General features: G+C 41.9%; 1 protein-coding gene across 1 annotated transcript in view; it reads right to left on the bottom strand.

The window, feature by feature from the left end:
• CTNND2 (catenin (cadherin-associated protein), delta 2) overlaps positions 1 to 22,009 on the bottom strand; it is a 560,917-nt gene that overhangs the window by 58,406 nt on the left and 480,502 nt on the right. Inside the window, exons 11-12 of the mRNA XM_006876162.1 lie at positions 12,732 to 12,927; positions 4,044 to 4,128 (exon numbers count right to left, since the gene is read on the bottom strand). Coding sequence (XP_006876224.1) covers positions 4,044 to 4,128; positions 12,732 to 12,927 — 281 coding nt within the window. The remainder of the gene's footprint in view (positions 1 to 4,043; positions 4,129 to 12,731; positions 12,928 to 22,009) is intronic.

Here is a 22,009-nt window from a genome sequence, read left to right as displayed (position 1 = left end):
ATGCTTCCTTTGCTATGTCAGTGAGAGGTACTTAATAAATAGGCTTGAAGTATGGGTAATTAAAAGATATGGATCCGATATTTTATTCTTTCCAATAGTATGCAGGTACTTCAAAACGTTTGTGGACAAATGGAATGAAAACGTATTGGAGGTTTCCCACAAACTTTCTGATGCCCCCTCATATATAAATTGTCTAAGAGAAGTAACACAGAAATCAGTTTTCCTGTTCATTAAAACAATGCACAAGGAGCTCTGGTAGCGCAGTGCTTACAAGTTGGACTGCTAACTTCAAGGTCAGCAGTTCGAAACTACCAGCCATTCTGTAGGAGAAAGATAAGGCTTTCTTCTCCGGTAATGATTTACAGCCTCGGAAACCCTGTACAGGGTCGCTATGAGTCAGAACCACCATCACCACCCAAACGATGCTCAAGGAATTTGGTTTGTTCACAAAAGGACTTTTCAAACGGAAAGCAGTTTGTTTTAACTCCATACTTTTGAGCAATACGACTAATGGCATTTATGACACTGAGTATGGAGGTCTTTGCTTCATTTTATAACTGTATAATTTAGAAATTATTCAGAACCACTGTTTCTCTATATTTTCTAATCATGGGTCAAGTGAAAACATCACCATGGGTTTCTGCAGCCCACCTTTCCTTGGATCCCCTCACACAAGTCACATTTTATGCCATCTTCAGCTCTTGAGTTCTAACTCCATTAAATTCCTGTCAACACATTCTTTTTCATGGAAACAGAAAGACAATGACACGTTTTTTGTTTTTTTTTTGTTTTTTTTACTATCAACACAGAACACCACTAAGATAGAAAACTTGTTGCTATGGTTAGGTGCTGTTGAGTCAGTTCTGACTTATAGTGACCTTATGCACAAGAAAGTGAAACATTGCCTGGACCTGCGCTATCCTCACAATTGTTACACTTGAGCCTGTTGCAGCAGCTACTGTGCTAATCCATCTTGTTGGGGGGCTCCCTCTTTTTTGCTGACCCTCCACTTTACCTAGCATGATGTCCTTTCTCCAGGGATGGCTTCCTACTGATAACATGTCCAAAGTATGCGTGGCTAAGTCTCACCATCTCAGCATCTCAGGAGCATTCTTGCTGGGCTACTTCCAAGACAGATTGGTTTGTTCTTCAGGCAGCCCAGGATACTTTCAATATTCATTGTGAACACTGTAATTTAAATGTATTAATTCTTCTACGGAGTCCTGGTATGGCACGGCGGGTTAATGTGCTGGCGGGTTAATGTGATTTGAAGCACAAGGCTGGCGGTTCAAGTTCACTAGCTGCTCCTCAGAAACCCTATATAGGGGGAGTAGGAGTCAGAAGAGACTCGACAGAACTTAACAACAACAATAATTCTTCTCTGTTCTTTTTTTATTTATTGTCCAACTTTCACACACACATGAGGCTATTGAAAATACCATGGCTTGGGTCTGGTGCACCTTAGTCCTTAAACTGATATTTTTGTCCTTGAACACTTTAAGGAGGTCTTTTGCAGGAGACTGGCCTAATGCGATATGTCATTTGATTTCTTGACTGCTGCTTCCATGAGTGTTGATAGCGGATCCAAGCAAAATGGTGACTCAGAAAGATGAACTCTTTCTCTTTTCTAATTTGTAGTGTGCGTTTGCTGTGCTCAGATGCCTGTTTAGTTTAAGGATACTTTCCAGGGGAGATGTTTTTTTTTTTGGATTCTGTAGGAGTCCAAGAAAGAGCTCTGTGAACATCTTGGGATCTGAATTTCAAGCAAGATGGAACCCATAATGTTGCAGATGGAAGGCTTAGTCTTATGTGCTACATATATAGCAAAACCCCAGTAAATCTAGAATACTACTCAACTGCATAAGCAAGGATGGAAAGACTTGTGTCTCGTACTGTGGATGTACTTTATGGAAGGACCGGTACCTGGAGAAGGACATCATGTTTGGTAAAGTAGAAGGTCAGCGTAAAAGGGTAAGACCCTCAATGAGATGGACTGACACAGTGACCACAACAATAGGCTCAAACATAACAACTGTGAGGATGGTGCATACATAACACCAGTGTTTCATTGTGTTGGGCATAGGGTTGCAGTGAGCTGGAACTGACTCAGTGACACCTAGCAACATAGCAACTTCAATCTACCTCTGTTTTGGAAAGAGGAACACTATGAAAGAGAAATTAATGGGTTACAGTGTGTAAACTTTTAGTCCTAAGTAGTGAATGCTTAAGGGAATGAGGAGGGCCTTGGGGAAATCTAGAAATCGAGTATAACTTAGTAGAAATGATTATGAACTATTTACTATTCCCATTGACTTAGAAAAAGACAAATTCTCCCTCTGGTAAGATGGGCCCCACTTGCTAGCTGTGAGTTTCTGTCCAGTCAGCCGGATGCACACCAAGGTAGGAGGGTGTGGGTGACGGCAGTGGAGATTTTGGTTTTGACCAAGGAGTTGCTGCAGACCCCTATGTCTCTCACCCATACATGCCCTCTGAATTCCTGTCCTGAGATCAACACTTATCTATCCTCCCTGCATACCAGTAGCGTTCTCTGCCCCAACATGTTAACTCAAACCTGTCATGGGATCACCCATCAATTAAAATTTTAAAACACCATTGTCCTGGTAATAGCAAAGCAACAGCTACTCGGTGAGGTTGTTGAATTTTCTCCTCCTAACACACAGGGCATGGTGCTGTAGGATAAAGCACTGGACCGACCACAAGGTCAGTTTGATCCACAAGGTCGGCAGTTCAAACTCAGTAGCTGCTCCTCGGAAACCCTATACAGGGTTGCTATGAGTCAGAACTGACTCGATGGCACTTAACAACAACGACAACACATGGGGTCTCTCTGAGTCAGGACTGACTCCATAGCAACAAATAACCACCAACACTAAAAGGGAACTGTATGTGGTGCCAACGATTAATGTGCTCAGCAGCAACCCGAAGGTTAACGGTCTGAGTCCACCAGGAGGCACCTCGGAAGCAAGGCCTGGAGATATACTTCCAAAAACCCTGTGAAGCTCAGTTATACCCTGGCACACACAGGGTTGTCAGAAGTTGGAGATGCCTTCCTAGCAACTCATTTTAACAGCGACAAAGTAAGTTACATATCTTTTATTTGGCAATATTTGGAAGTAAGGTATAGAATCAAAGTTTCTAGAGTGACATTTTCCTTGTAAGGATATATCTTTATGCCATTTTGGGGGTGAAAACATCTTTGCAATGCATGCAAAGCCTGCTTCAGTAGATTGCACTGAACACATGCCAAGTGTCCTCTTCCTTGTCTATGCCCATAACTGGGATACATTAGCTCTTTCACCCTGTGAAGTGGGATCATTGGTGGATGGGGTAGTGGTAGGATTCTCACCTTCCACATGGGAGACCCAAGTTCAGTTCGTGGTCAGTGTGCCTCATGCATCACCACCTGTGGTGGAGACTTTCATGGTGCTATGATACTGAACAAGTTTCAGTGGCGCTTCCAGATTGCGATGGACTGGGAAGAAAATCCTGATGCTGTACTTCCAAGGTCTGTCCGTGAAATTCCACGGATCACAGGGGTCTGATCTCATTGTGCATGGGGTTCCCAAGTGTTGTGGGCAGCCACTGCCAACAATACCACACAGTACCACTGTGAGGGTCTCAGAACCCAGTAAGCAGGGTTGAATTGTGGGCCTTCTACTCAATGTTTCTGAGATGCTAGATTTCTCTTCTCCCCTGATTGCCCTTTGTGCTTCATGGTATCTCCTCTCCTCAAGGGCTTGTTGACCATTTTTTACACTGCTTTTTGACAGTCTGTTGATTTTTATTCTATTGTTGAGAAAGGAGCTTGGGTACACTCTGTGAACATAAACGCTTCTGGTCAGGAAAATACATGGGTCTTAGACTATAAACACGGATACTTCATGGGCTCCTTTTGCTTTGTCAGTGAGTCTCGAGACCAGTGACCTCATGATTTATCATGTCTCTCGTTAGCACCAATGTTGCACCCCTGAGTTCAGGGTCTGTGTATATCTCCTGGTCCAGGAAGGAGAAGCCAACCTTACCTTTTTGTAGAGGCTTCTCAGATCGCGGTACTGCCACATGCTGTTGAGGACCTGAGATGCTGCCTTGACCACTTTTGGAGAATGTCTGATGGAGAAAAGAGAGAACATGCAAGGTTGTGAGTGAGCAGCCAGGTTCCAGGTTTGTCAAGACACTTCTGACTCCTTTAGTCTCAGCAGAGGGTTCGTCCATATGTCTCTGACCTCACACTCATCCACATGTACATGGCTGTGAGAACCGGGAGCACACACCTAAGAGCATTTAGTCAGAATTCAGGAGTTCCTGTGACTGCACACTCAGCTTCTAACAAGAGGTGCCTTGGAAAAAAGGCCTGGCAATCTACTTCTGCAAAACATTCACCATTGAAAAACCCTACGGAGCCACACAGTCCTATTCTGTCACACACAAGGTTTCCATGAGTTAGACTTGGCTCAACAGAAACTGGTGAGTCAAAATGTACACTTAGTGTTTCAGGAGCAAATGGAAGGAGAAAAAAGCAGTGATTAGGAAAGGCTAGATTTGGGGGGAATGCCGTGGAACACTTTTGGAGTAAGATGATAAAAGATGCTAGTTTTCTTCCAGAAGTAGGAGAGTACTTCCAAGGTTGGCCCTACCTTCCTTTGAAAGGATGGACAACATGCAGGTACACTTTTAGAAGTATCCATAAATAGAGGTTGGCATACACTTTAAATTCCAAGCTGGAAACTCGAGAGACACATGGGGACCACATCAATCTTTAGAGATGAGAGGTTCTTAGCATTTGTGAGCCATGAATCCCTTCAAAAGCGTAACTAAATATTTTGCCTTTTGATTCCGTGTCTATGTGTACCTCAAAACAGAGTCTTGGACCACCAGCCTGAGACCAGAGGAACTAGATGGTGCCCGACTACCACTGGGATTGGGGCCACAGAAGGCACTGCCCATAAGGGGAGAAAATTGTAGAACAAAATCATAAACAGCTTGGACTGATCAGTCCGGCAGAGACTGGGGGAACTCTCAGGCTTCACCCTTTTAGACCCAGACCTGGAACTGAACCCATACCCCTGGGATCACCTTAGAGCCAAACAAGACACATGTCTATTAAGTGAACAGTAGTGATAGTGAGGAACTTACTCCTAACAATAAGTGGCCATCTGAGATCAAAAGGCAGCATCTGTCCAACGACAAAGCTCACAAGTCAGGCACGGGGGCAAGAAACAAGGATGGGTGGGAATAGGGGACCCAGGGAAGAAGCAGGAAGACCACTAACAACTAACAACTTGTGTTAGGAAACGACAAGCGTGTAAACTGATGAGTGGAAAATTAATGTGTTTGGTCAAACCACAAATAAAACAAACAAAACTCAAACAGGAAATCTTTGTTGATCGAATCCATTCCAATTCCTGGAAGTCATATCAGTGAGTAGTCATGGCAACCACAAACTACCTGCTGATTTTGCGTTTCTGTGGGATGGTTTCATGGGTGTTATGACTTTTAGATTGGGGTTACTTTGGGCTGTCAGCACACTTTTTCCATCAAGAACAAGAGAGTAAATATTTTTGCTTTTGCAGCTACTCAACCCTGTCACTGAAGCAAGAACACAGTTTGAGATGTGGCTGTGTTTCAGCAAGACTTAACATTTACAAAACCAGGAGGCTGGTGGGATGTACCTGGTCTCTCTGAACGGTGATCCCTGGGGTTGGGTAGAAAACAGCTGTTCAGACACCCTGGTGTGAATGACAACCCTTGAAACTGACCAGGACAGAGGTCACTGTAGGGAACATCGGAATTGAGACCAAGATGTTGGAATACAAGGGCCTGTGAAACACGATATAAGTGGCTACAGGGGATGGAGTTAAGAACCAAAGTAAATGGTGTTGTATGAACCTGTATTCTGTAACAGAATTGTTGGCTGCTAATATGAGCTGGCTTTAATTATCTTTACACTCAATTTCCCAAGCAATTCTTGAAGACCACTCTTATATGGTATGTGGATTTCTAGTGCCGCCCTGTAGGATCAGCACTGGACTGGGAACCACATGGTCTTGGCAGTTAAAATTTACAAGTTGCGCCTCAGAAACCCTATACAGGGTCGCTATGAGTTGGAACTGACTTGACGCTTCTTAGCAACAGCAATGCACATTTAATGTAGATAAAACAGCTGCTACTTTTCTGGGTCTTCACATTTGAAGTTTAGACAAGCTAAGCAGATGGGTCCCCCCTCCCCCCATTCCTCTCAGAGTAACAATAGTAGTCACTCATTATTGAGATAGAATTCAACTTTGGTTGTGTTTGAAAGTGTGTGTATCAACTACACAGGTCTGATAAATGAAGAAAAAGGTCTCCAGGACTTACCACATATATTAACATAACACTGACTTGTCTTTACTCAAAACGGACTTGTTAAATGACTCAACCACTGGTAATACTGTGCTCAATGCGATGCTACATTCCTTTGATTTAAAGACAGGAAGTTCTACACCTTCTCAGGAACATGTACAGCCCTGTTGCTAAGTGCCATTAAGTCAATTCTGAGTTACAGTGACCCTGTATTGGGTTTCCAATGAGTGGTCAGTGGGTTTCAACCACCGACCTTGTAGTCAGTCGCCCAGTGCTGATCCTACAAACCAATCAGGATTCCTGTACAGGCATAAGTACATTTTGATTCTTATATAATTAATGCTGGCCAAGGAGTAAATGCTACGTATTGCTGCATGTTATATTTATGAGCTATATGTTTGTCCATGAAAACAGTCAAGCCATTTTACAGGCAGATAAATTAATATTCAGGTGGTGATAAATGTAGCTGAAACACCATGCAAAAAAAAAAAAAAAATTCTCTGACACAGTGCAATTTTTGTTTTTGCTTTTTGCTTAAATATAAAATGGGAGACTGTGAATGTCTAATGAAAGATTTGAACCACTCAATTAAAATGCCAAGACACATCAGAGTGCTGTAATAACATCTGAAGGTTAAAGGATTATTTGCTTTCTTTCCAGACTTTGATTTTGATCCACTAGCCCGATACCTGTACAGGGTCGCTATGGGTCGGAACCGACTCGAAGGCATTTAACAACAACAACAAAAGCCCGATACCATAGCAACTTCTACTTGAAAAACTATAACTACTGATTGAAGGACTTGAACAACCGAGTGTTTCGAATGTGACAAGTGATTATAACCCAACCGACCACACACAGTTCCTCACTGACATGTCGTTGTTGAGATAGTTATTAGCTTTTCTGTCTTATGACAAAATAGAAACAGGTTCTACACACTCTCTCGTGTAGCTGTTAAAATAGAAAAAAAAAAAAAAAATCAAGTGCACTTTCTGAAGAAGATGGACACTAGGTGCTACCAAGGAGTGTCCACAATGTGTGTCTAAACTGATGTGAAAAGCGCAATCTAAAGTTATCAAATGTTTGCAGTGGGAAGGTCAGTAAGGGCTGGCTACAGGAGTCCTGGTGTGGCACACTAGACCACAAGGTCAGCAGTTCAAATTCACCAGCCACTCCTTCTAAACCCTATACAGGGTCAGTAGGAGTCAGAACCAACTTATGGCTCTTAACAAGAACATCAACATAAAGGGAACAGTCACACTAAGGAGGTACACACATCTTAGAACAGCCACACATTTAAGATCAAAAGGGTAGCACTTACTCAGGGACAAAGTTCAGAAGGGTTAGGGAAGAGGGGGGAATGGAAATGAGAACCAGAGGGAGGAAGTGGGATGACTGTGGCTACATGGTGGGGGCTGCAATCAATGAGAGGAAAACACAAGTGTTGAAGGGAAAACTGATCTGCCTTGTAATCCTTCACTCAATTCACAATCAAAGCTTGTCCAAAACTTCTAGAATGCCATGGGAGTCTCTTTATCTACTGTTGGAGTAATAGACTTGAGTGATGAGTGGTGAATTTAGGGCTAAGATTTGGGGCACTTTTAGAGTCATTTTGTTTTGATAGCAGCGAAAATCAAGACTCAAGCTAAAGTGGAAGTAGAAGATTAAGGAGTACATTGTGAGACTATCTGAGGTGATACAAATCTTATCTTGACCCCAAATTAGTCACTGAATAAAATCATGATAGACTACATGAAGTATGGATGACAATGAGCAAGCAGTAGAACTAGAATTGTAAAGAAGCTTGATTCAACCCAATCCAACACTTCTTATTAAACTCCTAAATCCAGCCTATTGACATTTGATTAAAAAAAAAAATGTATAAAGGAACAACGAGCTGAAACAAGGGATTAAAGAAGATTTCACTCCCATGAAGAGCATTTATAAGATCTCCGTAGGGAAAGAAACTTCCCAAATCAGCTATCAAGATTGGGCAGACCTTCCTTCCCGGGCATCTTCTGGGTTGGTAATAAGGATATATATTAATAAAGATGATCTCCTCAAATGATGTTTTAATAATTTCACTAAATCATTTTATTTCTCTGTAAGGCTAGACCAATAAATAACTGTATCAATAATAACATCATGATACATGGAAAAAAGATTGCAGTTGTCAAATGCTTTATTTTGCTTGGATCCACAATTAATACTCATGGAAGCAGCAGTCAAGAAATCAAAGGGTGTGGCAATCAAGTATCAATCCTATTCCCTCTGTATACAGGGTTGATAGGGGCAGGCAACTTAGACATTGGCTACCTAGAATGGGAAGGAGCTCTGTTAGCATAGTGGTTACGAGTTGGGCTGCTAACCTCACGGTCAGCAGTTCGAAACTACCAGCAGTTCCACAGGAGAAAGATGAGGCTTTCTGCTTTTGTAAAGATTTACAGCCCCAGAAACCTTGTACAGGGTTGCTATGGGTTGGAACCAACTCAATGGCACTTAACAACAACAACAACCTAAAATGGGGGGAGATAAAAGGCACAAAGTGACTGGCTTACAAATTTTCAAAAGGGAATTTAGTTTCAGAGTGCACAGGGGAAATTTGGATTGCCCCTTGACCGTTTTCATCTTGTCTAGATGGGTCTGGTGAAAGGAGATGGGGATAAGAGTCTTATGATTCAGTAGTAAGTAATTGTTATCATGACTAACTGTGACTGTCACAATTGTAAAGGTAGAAGTTTTGTAACAATAAGAGGGGAGTAGTTAAGCTTACAGTCCAGAAACAGATGACCCTAGGACTATCAAGGGAGAAAAGCATGAGCAGAATGCAGGACCCTATCCAGAGAAGCAGCGACACCAGAGATGGAGGCAGAGATGGGGGCATGGAGAGAGGAAGCAGCTGAGGACTCTAGATTCATGGAGAGAGGGACTGTGAACTGGTGGCCAGGAGGCAGGCTTGCAGAATATGTCCTTTGGTTGTTGAAACTGTTATATATTCCTGAGTGTTTTTGTGTACACCCTCCCCCCATCAAAAAACAAAACAGAGGGACTAGGAGCAAATACTGTTGAGTGATGATGCATGCAGGAGATTGTAATCATTGCAATGAAACGATGACTGTAAAACTGATGTTCTTCCATGTAAACTAACACTCAATTCACAATAAAAACTGAAAAAAAAAAAAAAAAGAAAGAAATCAAAGGATTTGGGCATAGTGCATAGTGTCAGGAGGGGTCAGTCCCCAGAGAATGACATCATGCTTGGTAAAATGGAGGGACAACAATAAAGAGGAAGACGTCCCCAAAGAGATGGATTGACACAGTGGGAGCAATAATAGGCTCAAACATAGCAGCTGTGAGGCTGGCACAGGACTGGGTAGGGTATCCTTCTGTTGTGCACAGGGTGGCTATTAGTTGGAACTGACTTGATGGCTCCTAACAACAATATCAGGCCTGGTAAAACCATCTTTCTTTTTAAGGTTCATTTTGTACACTTAGGTAAACAGTTTTTGAAGGAAAGGCCTAGTGATCTGTTTCTGAGAAACCAGCTTCTGAAAGCCCTACTCTGATACACATAGGCCTCTCCTGAGCCCAAACTGGATCGACAGCAATGGTTTGGTGTGCTTTTCATTGATTGCTAATGCTTTCGGGATGCCTCTAAAGTTGGAATACATTCCCAACCACTTTCTTAAGCTTTCTAGTTGTATATTTTGATCTTTGAATGATTCATAAAAAGATAGATAAAATCAGAGGATTGTGTAGATTATGTCTGTATGCTGTATGTGTATACACATGTATACAAACCTGTGTTTAAAACATACTAACATCCGTCTTAAGTTCCTAATGTCCAATGTAGGAAAGCACATCAGTTAGAAATTTCAGAGACACTGGATAAAGAAGAAAACCACCATGGCGTATTGCCCAAATAAAACAGCATTTTATTATTGTAAATAGTATATCTCCAAAGAGGAATGCCCGCGTGGTATTGCAATTCAAATTAACTGAAAAGTCACTAAGAAGTTGGCAGTTCAAGGCCACCTAGATGTGTTTCACAAGAAAGGCTTAGTGATTGCTTCAAAAAAAAAAAAATTAGCCATTGAAAACTATTGCATGGAGCGCAGTTCTACTGTGATACATATGGAGTCACCAGGAGTTAGAATCGACTTGGTGCTAACTGTTTTTCTTTGTTCACATTATCAGAAGGTATCATTTAAACCAACCGTGTAGATTGCTCAGTGATTACACCTACGCCTAACAGAGCGTCTCAACTTGACAGAAAAGTAATCAGATCCAAAACTGAATTGTAGATGGAATCTGCTTGGAGGTCTCAGGAGGCTTAAGCAGAAACCCTGAAACTTCTTCTATAATACAACTGGATGGAATGGAATTAAATGAAAATAATAATGAGAGAGAATTTCCAAAAGGTCTCAAAGTGAATCCCTCAGAGCCTTTAATAACAAAGGAAAATTATTTTTGCCTTCAGATGTAAAGGAATGAAGCGGGAAGAGAGAGGGGCTGAGAATTCAAGAAACAGACTATTGATAACTAAAGGTTTTACCCCTTTAATCTTCTTTGATTACATTGAGGGACTTCCAGGAGGCAAAATTTAATTAAGGTTAGTGTGTGTTTCTATACAGCTGACAGCTTCTTGATAAACAGACATTCTGTCTAGTGAAGATATAGTGTTGTTGGGTTTTTTTCTTCCGTTTCTTTTCCAGTGCATAGACGAAAATATCACTGCTTCTTAAATCAAGCTGGGGGACATTCCTGTTTGTGGAAGTGCAATTGTTTTCACATGAGTCTAGGTCTTTTCATCCCCTTCAGAGGAATGCCCTTTCCACCTGAGAAACTTCCATTCATCCGTTAAAACTTGATGATGACTTCTTCTAGGGGGTATATTATGATGTTGTTGTTGTTAAAGTACCATGGAGTCAGTTCTGACTCATAATGACCCTGCACAGGGTTTCCGCGGCTGTAAATCTTTACAAGAGCAGAAAGCCTCATCTTTCTCTTATGGAATGGCTGGTAGTTTTGAACTGCCAACCTTGAGGTTAGAAGCCCGATTTGCAACCACTACGCTACCAGAGCTCCTTAAGATAGCCCCCCCCCACACACACACACAGACACATAATTTAGAGTCCTGGTGTGGTGCTGTGGGTTAATGTGCTGGACTGCAAAGTCAGTTTGAACCACACGGTTGGCGGTTCAAGCTCATCAGGTGCTCCTTGGAAACCCTATAAAGGGTCACTATGGGTCGGAACTGCTTTGAAGGCACTTAACAACAGCAACAACTGGCAATTTAAGATTGGAATGCATGGACATTTCATTATTTGCCCTAGAGCTTATAGCTAGTAAGGGAGGGTGCTGGACTCAAACCTTGTTCCCTCTGACTCCAATGAAACACCAAATCAGGTGCTGCCAGCCTGCACTCATGACAAGCCCATTTTTGCAGAGTAGAACTGAGTTTCCTAGGGTCAATGCTGTGACCTTTTGGAACAGAGCTATCTTCCAAGGTACCTTTGGGAGGATCCCAAACCACCAATCTTCTGGCTAGGAGTGAAGCACTAAACTGTTGGTGTGACCCAGGGACCCTGGACACTAATAGACTTGATTTTTTCCCATATACTTCTTACCTGATGACTGGCTATGCTGAGCTGCAGGGGAACAGAGCAAAAGTATGTGGCTACATCAGTGGCAATGGGGAAACAAAATACCCTTCTGTGTGCTGGTTCATAAAGCTAGTTGTCTTTTCCATGTTGAAGGAATACCCTGTTTTTTGAGCAAATAAATCCAAGTTTATTTTTTAACAGATCACTCTTGATTATTGAAGATCTGCTTCAATCAGACCTCGATTTTACTGATATTTACTGAGCATGCATCTCTGTGACAATTATGAGACTAAGTAGAGACAGACCTAACTTATGTGTGTGTGTGTGTTGTTAATTGCTGTTGAGTTGATACCAACTCATGGAGACCACATATGTGCAGAAGGGAACTGCTACATGGTTCCTCAAACTGTGGCAGGATGGTCTTCATGCAAAGGAACACTCACTACAAGGTTACTTCAAAAAGTTCATGAGAAAATTACATTCTCTTTCAACTCAATTTTTCCAAGAACTTGTTAAAGTCCCCTTGTGCACACACTAGGACATTGTCAAATCTACCAACATCAAAAATGGTTCATCTGATCAAAAGACTCATAAGCTTCATTACAAATGTGAAGGTTGGAAACCATTGACTGGTTTCATTCTCTGGATCATCAGAGACAAAAGCTTTGCAGAGACAATCCAGAAGTTACCAAGCACCAGGGGAGAGCAGACATACTTGAAGCCAATTCAACTGAGACAGGGCTATGAAGCCACTGCCTAACTTACTTGTCTCCTTTACTTTTGGAGATGCCGACCAACTTCTCAATGCCACCGGCGTCCCGTAAGGCCTTGGCATTCTCCATGTTCTTGGTGATCACCTCATGCAGTGTACAGCAGACGGCAGTCACTGTGTCATCTGACATGGCCTTGCTGTTGTTCCCACCAGGCAGCCGGTGGACAAGGTCTCGCATGGCGTATTTACCTTTAGAAAGAAAAGGGTGAGCTGAGATTAGGTCAAGATAGAAGCAGATGGTAGAGAAAAAGGCAGGGGACAGAAGAGAAGAGAACAACAGTCCACATTTAGGAAGTAAAGTCTGTTTCCCAGATTGGACATTCTCCACTGGGTACAGACACATCCACAGAGAAAACAGTATTTCTTCATGGCGGACACATAGTCTTTGTTTGGAGAATAAGGTGGGATTGAATGTCTGGGAAAAGAATCCCACCTTTCTCAGTCTCACTTTTTAAATCTGAAAATCAAGAATGATAGTGGTGCCCACCTTACCAAACGACAGTGGAGATTACACGAATCGCTGTGCAGAAAGCATAACAAAGGAAAAATATTTTTGCTTTGTTATTCATCGCATCGTGGTGAATGAGGGGACTCCCTGGGTTGTGCAAAGGTTAACTTGCTCTGCTGCTCACAGAAAAGCTGGAGGTGAGAGTCCACCCAGAGATGCCCCCGAAGATGCTCTTGGTGAATTGCTTACAACAATCTAGTCATTGAAACCCCTAAGGAATACAGTCCTACTCAGACACATACAGGGTCTAACACACATTTCTTAAAGCTTTTATTGTGAATTGAATGATAAGTCTACAATGGCAGAACATCAGTTTTGTACTCAACCAATTGCATCTTGTTTCATTGAAATGATGCACACAAAAACATGCAGGAATATATAATTGTTTAAACTACGAAAGGACACATTTTGCAAACCAGCCTCCCCCCCTTCCCCCCCTCCCCCCGCCCACCCATCAGCACACCACCTTTCTCTTTCCATGAGTCTAGAGTCCTCAGCTGCTCTCTCTATGCCATCATCTCTTCCTCAGTCTCTGGGGTCGCTGCTTTTCTAGTTAGGATCCCACATCCCACTCATGTTCTTATCTCTCACTGGTCCTAAGGTCCTCTGTTTCTGGGATGAAAAATTAACCACTCCCCCTTTTTTGTTACACATCTTCTACCTTTACAATTGTGACAGTTGCCATTAGTCATGATAACAATTACTCACTATTGAATCAAAAGAATCAGATCCCCACTTTCCACCTCCCATCTAGACAAGATGGAAACTATTCAGTGGGGCACTTACCTTCTCCCACTCACTCTAAAATTAAACTCCCTTCTGAAGCTTGTAAGCCAGCCACTTAGTGCCTTTAGAGCTCCCTGCATGCCATGAACTTTAGGTAGCTAATGTCTGAGTTGCCCGTCCCTATCAACCCTGTGTCCTGAGGGCATACACTTGATCCTTGATTGGAAGACTCCTTCCCTCATGGTTGGTATTTTGTGCTACTACATCTATAAGATAAGGTCAAGTTCATCAAAAAGCAGCAATTTACACTTGCTTCCTGTATCAAATTTCTTTATCTTCCTCTAGTCGAATTTTGATCATCAAACCATCCAAGTTATGTCAAATGCATACTATCTGCAAGTTTGGGCATTCTTGTGCATCTCCACCCCACTTCATATCAGCTGGACAGTTTACTTTCAGCTCTAGTTTCCAGTGGCTAGGTCAGTGTCCATGGGCTCAGTGGTTCTCAAGTCTCCCTAAACTTCGGACTAACCCACCCTTCCTCTTCTCTCTTTCATCTCAAGGTGGACAGGAGTCTATGGAACATGGTCAAGCTCAGCCCATGTCTTCATTCCTGCCTTTCCCCCACTTGCAACTGGACTGTTGTTTGATGAAAGAAGATGAGGAACTCAACACACCTAGATGTTAGTTATTATGTTCCTGCTTGATATTCACAGATGTCGAGCAAATGAATGGTAGCTCTACCATCATGTCAAAAATACTCAGGGGAGAGCTCTGTTGGGACCTCTATCATTTAACAAGTGCCAAACCACAAATATCTGAAGACATAATCATATATCTGATGGCTGACATCTTACCACTGTAAGATAAAGGTAACCATTTAAAATGGGAGGATGGGAGACTTCACACTTAATATATAATTAGGTGTCCTTTGAACTATGTAGCTTGATTGATTGCATGGTTCTACCATTTCAAGGACACCTCAAAGCAAAGAAAACCAGAATCCTCACCACTGAATCAATACATAATATCAGGTAAATGGAGAAAAGATAGAAGTTGTCAAAGACTTCAATTTGCTCAGATCCACAATCAGCACTCAGGAAGCAGCAGCCAAGAAATTAAATGACAGATTGCATTAGGCAAATCTACTGCACAAGACCTCTTTCAAGTGTTGAAGAGCAAAGATATCAGTTTGAGGACTAGGCTGAACTTGATCCAAGTCATGGTATTTTCAATAGCTTCATATGCATGTGACAATTGGACAATGAATAAGGAAGACCATAGAAGAATGAATTCATTTGAGTTATGGTGTTGGAAAATAATACTCAAGTATCCTAGACTGCCAGAGGAACCAACAGATCTATGTTGGAAGAAGTGCAGCCAGAGTGCTCCTTAGAGGCCAGGATGGTCAAATTTCGTCTCTCATACTTCGGATATATTGTCAGGAAGGAGCAGTGCCTGGAGAAGGATACCATGTTTGGTAGAGTGGAGGATCAGTGAAAAAGAGGAAGACCCTCAGTGAGATGGCAGCAGCAATGAGCAGTCATGTAACAACAATCGTGAAGATGGTACAGGACTGGGCAGTGTTTTGTTCTGTTGTGCATGGAGTCACTAGGAATCGGAACTGACTCGATGGCACCTAACAACCACCATTTAAAGGAGCCCTGGTGGTGCAGTTAGTTAAGCATTGAGTTCCCAACCACAAGGTTGGTGGTTAAAACCCACCAGCCACTCCGTGAGGTAAAGAAGCTGAGTACTTCTGTACAGACGTCTAGTCTCAGAAATTCTAGGGTGCAGTTCTACTCTGTCCTATGAGATCACCATGAGTTGGAATCAACTTGGAGGCAGGTTTTTGAAATCTACCATTCTGCCATTTAACATTTGCTAATTTGGCATATTTTCCTTTGTGAGGGAAAAATAAAATTCACCTCTGTTTCCTGAATTCACTAATGAATTATTTATCTTGCTACTCCCAGTGATAAAAGTACTTATGGTGATGTATTCAAGGATGACTTTTAGTTTATATAGCACTTTACACATGACCAATAATTCTTCATGGCAACTAGTCCATTCCACCTTCAGCTTCCAATTCCGTTTCTTTAATTTACTTCTACAAGTAATGAAGTAAGTGCCTGGACTAAAGTTGGCTGGTTTCACACTTTCTTTCTACTTAAGATGGAATTGGCAAATGCCCAAAGTTGAATTCCTTACTCCTTCCCAAATATATTCAATGAGGTATATTTAGCTGGCCCCTAAAAGCTATTTGAAATTATTTTCCCTTCAGACCGAACTTTCAATGATCTCTCCTTTTGCACTTTCATGCTCTGTCCATTTTATGGTGACTTGGGGTAGGAAAAAGAACCCTGAGGGAGAAAGCGAAGGTATCTTCATTTTGGGCAGTAATAAATAAAACATGGGCCCTTTTAATTTTATTGGAATCTGCTCTTGCCCTATGTTTAGGTGGCTTATTTTAGCTTGGGCAGAAAATGCTGATGTCTACATTACTGAAATAGGCGAGACTAAGTATCTTCATTTACTTCAGGATAGAAGAGGATGTGGCTGACAAAAATTGTTTGTCTAAAAATCCCTAAATGTAGCATATCTCTTTTCTAATGACAGCACTCAAAATAGTTCGAAGAAGATACTTTGTCCATGTATAGTCCTGTAGGCAACTTGCTTTAACTGTTTACCATTAAATCAGACTTCACTCCAGCTGATATTTTACATTTGTTGAGCTCAGCATGCTGGAGACTTCGTCATTTCATTAACCCCCACAAACCATCAGAAGACAAATTTGTGTCACACAGAAGTGAGATGAATGAATTTCTCTCTTTCTGTTTCTTCCTTATAAGGGAAATGATGTTGTCAGGAAGGAGCAGTTCCTGGAGAAGGACATCATACTTGGTCAGTGAAAAAAAGGAAGACCCTCAATGACATAATGGCACCAACAACAGGCTCAATCATCACAACAATTCTGAAGGTGAAGCAGGACCAGTCAGTGTTTTGTTCTGTTGTGCACAGGGTCACTATGAGCTGGAACTGACTTGATAGCACCTAACAATAACAACAGATCTACTGATGAAGATCAAAGACCACAGCCTTCACAATGGGTTGCATCGCAATGTAAAGAAAACAAAAATCCTCCCCACTGGACCAATAAACAACATTCTTATCAATGGAGAAAAGATTGAAGTTGTCAAAGACTTCATTTTGCTGGTATCAACCATCAACACTCATGGAAGCAGCAGTCAAGAAATCAAATGATGTATATCGCATTCAGCAAATTTACTACACAAGACGTCTTTAAAGTGTTCAAGAGCAAAGAAGTCAGTTTGAGGACTAAGGTGTGCCTGACCCAAGTCATGGTATTTTCACTAGCCTCATATGCATGTGAAAGTTGGATAGAGAATAAGGAAGATCTTAGAAGAATTGAAGCATTTGCGTTATGGTGTTGAAGAAGAATATTAAAAGTACCACAGTCTGCTGAAAGAACAAATAGATCTGTGTTTGAAGAAGTACAGCCAGAATGTACCATGGAAGCCAGGATGATTAGACTTTATCTCTTATTGCTGTTGTTACGTACCGTGGAGTTGATTCTGACTCATAGTGACCCTGCACAGGGTTTCCGAGGCTGTAAATCTTTACGGGAGCAGAACGCCTTATCTTTCTTATCTCTATAGTTCAGACATATTGTCAGGAGAGACCAGTCACTGGAGAAGGATATCATGTTTGGTAAAGTGGACAGTCGGAGAAAAAGAGGAAGACCCCCAATGAGATAGATTAGCACAGACAGCGGCGGCAGTAATGGGCTTAGGTATAGCAACAATTGTGAGGTTGGCGCAGGATAGGGCAATGTTTTGTTCTGTTGTACATAGGGTCACTATGAATTGATGCCAAATCGATGACATCTAACAACTATAACAATATTAGGGAGGTGATGGAGGAAGGGCAATAGAATTAGAAAATATATTTTCATTACTGTGTATATGGCATGATCAACACTCTTCACAGAGTATGTGTTTTGTGACCTTGACCATTTTTAAGGTAGAAATCAACACTGGGGAGAAGGTTGTTTGCAGCATTTTTTTTCCTGCAGGTTTACAGAGCAGATCATCAGTTTTACATTCAACCATTCATCGTTATGACTGCACTTCCCTGAATGGGACATCACTAGCTCAGTTCCTCCCTGTATTTCCATGTCTATCTTTCCCCATCCTCCTGAACTCTGTCCTTGGGTCAGTGCTGCACTTCTGCTCTCGAACCGCTGGCCACTGTATGGTGTGTGTTTTGAGGGGCCATTAGGAGCCTTGGCAGCACAAGGGTTAAATGCTTGCCTGTTAACCGACCAGTTAGTGGTTTGAATTCACTTGGCAGCTCTGATGAAGAAAGTTACATAAACATTACAGCCAAGAAAACCCTGTGGACTAGTTCTGCTCTGTCTAATGGATCTCTGAGTTGAAATCAACTCAGCAGACCTAACAACAATTCTGCTTACTAGGGTACACTGTTGGGGACCGCAAATCACTGAGATGTTGAGGCCCTGTGTCATGGACGAAAATCCACCACGGAGGCTCCATTCCGGATTGCCATCCAGGGACCCTGAGGGCCAAGGAAGTGACCTCCTGACGTCCCGGGTTCATTGGCTTTTGCGGACTCACTGTTGGGCTACCTTTGTATAATTTTGTTTGGTCTTATTATTCATTCTATGCTTCTAACTCCAGTAATTGTAGCTTCTGAGAAAATGGTTTCTTATGTGCCTCTCTTAATGTCTCCACTGCGTTGGCAGTGCATTGGGTCCTGGGAACAAATCTCTCTGAGGAACAAACTCTGGCCACCTGGCAAGCATGTCCAAACTATTCTTTATCAAATTATTCAGTTATGTTTGATATTAACTTAATACATAAGCCCTTGATACCCATGGACAAATATTAAAACAAACACCTCTTCTAAAGCCGAGGCCGTAAAAGTTACAAAGGCAAGTTTGCTGGGAGGCTCTGGAGACAATCTGCCCAAGGAATTCACTCAAAGTAGATTGTCGAATTTCAGAGTATTGTTCAAGGAATAATAGGGACAACCTCCTTAAATTGTCCCCAGGTGTAAACCATTAACCTAGGCGTCCTTCTTCCTCCTGCAAGCCTAAGCTAGGTAACTGAAACAGCTTGACTCTCTTCAGAACCTTTGAAATCCTTTCACCTTTACCCATTCGAGATTAAGTGCTATAGGTATGTTAATTAGCCTTGAGAAACCTTGAGTCGCTGCCTTATGATTTGAACCTAAAAAGCAATTTATAACAATTTGCTTGAATTTCTGGAAAATTAAGGATGTTAGATTATTAAAACAATCTGCGATGTATATTTTAGAATTTGTTCCTGTAAATCATTGTGTCCTGTTTTGAATGATTAATCACATTTCATCTCTGTACCCTGTCTTAATAATCCCCTTCTTCCTTTGTGTAAAATCCCTCCCTGAAATGCAGATTGAACCCTGCATGCATTACTGCCTGCAGGGGACATGATGCCTGCAATCCAGGGTCTGCCCGCCAGTCTTGCATCCACTCTGGTTTTGGGGTGTCTCTTTGTCTCTCTCGTCACGTCTTTGTGTATATTCTTTTTCTATCTCTTTCGCCGCCAGATCTCCCTACTTTGTGAACCAAACTTCCCTGTCGAGGCCGGTCCCCAACAGTACACTAGGTACATGGGGGATGAAAATTATGACTGTGTCTACAGGATAATAGGATATGTCGCTCCATTGTTGTTGTTGTTGTTAAATGCTGTAGAGTTGGTTCCAACCCATAGCGACCCTGTATAAGGTTTCTGAAGTACGACTGGTGAGTCTGAACCACTGACGTTGTGGTTCAATCCAACGTTGCAGTCCAGCGCATTAACCCACAGCACCACACCAGGACCTCTGTTTCTCCATTATCAAGGGATAGATACAATAAGGTCATCTTAAAGTAAAAATATCTGCTTGTATGCTACTTTGTGAAAGAAGAGAATAAGGGAAAGCATACAATAAGTTAAAGAAAGCTTAGGGAAGTAAACTTTATTTTTGTTGCTTTATATTGTTAAGTGCTAACAGCAACCCTATATAGTGTTTCTGAGGAGTGGCTGGTGAGCTTGAACCTCTAACCTTGTGGGTCAAACCAACGTTGCAATCCAGTGTTTATCCTACAGGACTACAAATCTTTATGGGAGCAGAAAGCCTCATCTTCCTCCCACATAGTGACTCGTAGATTCAAACTACTGACCTTGTGGTTAGCACCCCAACTTGTAGTCCACTATGCACAAGGGCTCTAGGGCTTACCCTTTCTTTCATGCTAATTGTGGGTGCCTTGTGAAACATCCCTTTCCCTCACTCTGATATTGGTAGCTAAGATTCAATCAGCAGAGCTTTTTTTGTCTTCCCAGCAAAAGGTGGCTTCTGAGATGGTCTCGTGTAGCTGAAAGTCCACTGCTACCACCCCAGATCAGTAATTTTGTCTGCTGGATGAGATGTCAAAATATCCTGGCTGAAGACCTCTACCCATTCTCTGGACATCTGATGTGACAGAGAACAGACCCTTGGTTACAGGCAGTCCTGGGTAAGTGGGTTTCATCACCACAAAATAAACACCAATCATACCGGCATGGGATGGAGTCAGGATTTCCACAACTTGGACTTCAAAAGCAGATGACTTTGAGACACTGCACAGCCTGCAAACTTGAGCTCAGTAAAGCAAGGATTAATTCCAGGACTAAACACAATGAGGAGTCCTGGTGTGGCACTGAAGGATAAGCAATGGACCACAAGGTCAGTTTGAACTGCAAAGTTGGCAGGTTCAAATCCACCAGCTGCTCCTTGGAAACCCTATACAGGGTCGCTATGAGTCGGAACCCACTTGATAGCACTTTAACAACAAATTCAATGAAGGCGCCATGCTGGTGAAGTACTGAAGCTCTCGCCTGCTAACTGAAAAGGTTTGTGGTTTGAATCCACCAGCAATACCTTGGGAAAAGATGTGGCAGTCTGCTCCCCTAAAGATTGTTGTTGTTATATGTCATCCAGTTGATTATGACTCACAGTGACCTCTACAGAGTTTCCAAGGAATGGCTGGTAGGTTTGAAGCACTGACCTTACAGTTACCAGTCTAGTGCTTATCCTTCAGAGCCACACCAGGACTCTGTGGAAACCCTACCCTGTCCCATAGGGATGCTATGAGTTAGAACTGGCTCCAAGGCAGTGGGTATAAGTGAAGCAAAGATGTGCTGGTGGCGCAGTGGTTAACCTCCCAACTAGTGACCCCAAGGTTAGTGGTTCAAATCCACCAGCCACTAGGCAGGAAAAAAGGTGTGATAATTGCTTCTAAAGATTACAGTCCTGGAAACCACACAGGGACAGGTATTGTTAGGTGCCATTGAGTTGGTACTGATCATAGCGACCCTATGCACATCAGAATGAATGGAGGTAGTTATATTCTATCCCAGGGTCAGAACTACCTTAATTAATAGAAGAGAATTTTCCCTCTTTCTTTTAAAAATGAAACAGACTTAATTGTCACGATCATTCTATTTTGGATTGAACATATTCCTTTCTACTTGCTCTTTTACCCTTGGTTAAGAGCAGAGGATGCTTGTAAAATTAGAATGAAATATTTTTTTAAATGAAATCTTGTTCCAGTGAAACCTTCAGAATTTGGAATAGGGGTGGGATCTTTTGATAATCCTTAAAACAGGTGATAAGAATACATCATCAGGAAAAGCTCATTACTAATAATTAGAATTACTAATAATTATAAAGATAACAACATTGATTGGTCTCATCTATACAACTGAAAATAATTGAATATTTTTCAACACGCCTTTGCTCATCTGTTTACTTAAGCACAGACCTTTTTTTTTTAAAAAAAGTTTTTATTGTGAATTGAGTGGTAGTTTGCATGGGAGAACATCAGCTTTACACTCATCCTATTGTATTTTGTTTCATTGCAATGATTACAGTTCCCTCCATGCAACATCATTCAACAGCATTTGCTTCTATTCCCTCTCTCTCTCTCTCTCT

Source organism: Chrysochloris asiatica, unplaced genomic scaffold, assembly GCF_000296735.1.
Source record: "Chrysochloris asiatica unplaced genomic scaffold, ChrAsi1.0 scaffold00358, whole genome shotgun sequence".
Classification (NCBI taxonomy): Eukaryota; Metazoa; Chordata; class Mammalia; order Afrosoricida; family Chrysochloridae; genus Chrysochloris; species Chrysochloris asiatica.
Note: the sequence above shows the minus strand (reverse complement) of the source record. Positions and strands in the feature narration are given on the sequence as shown.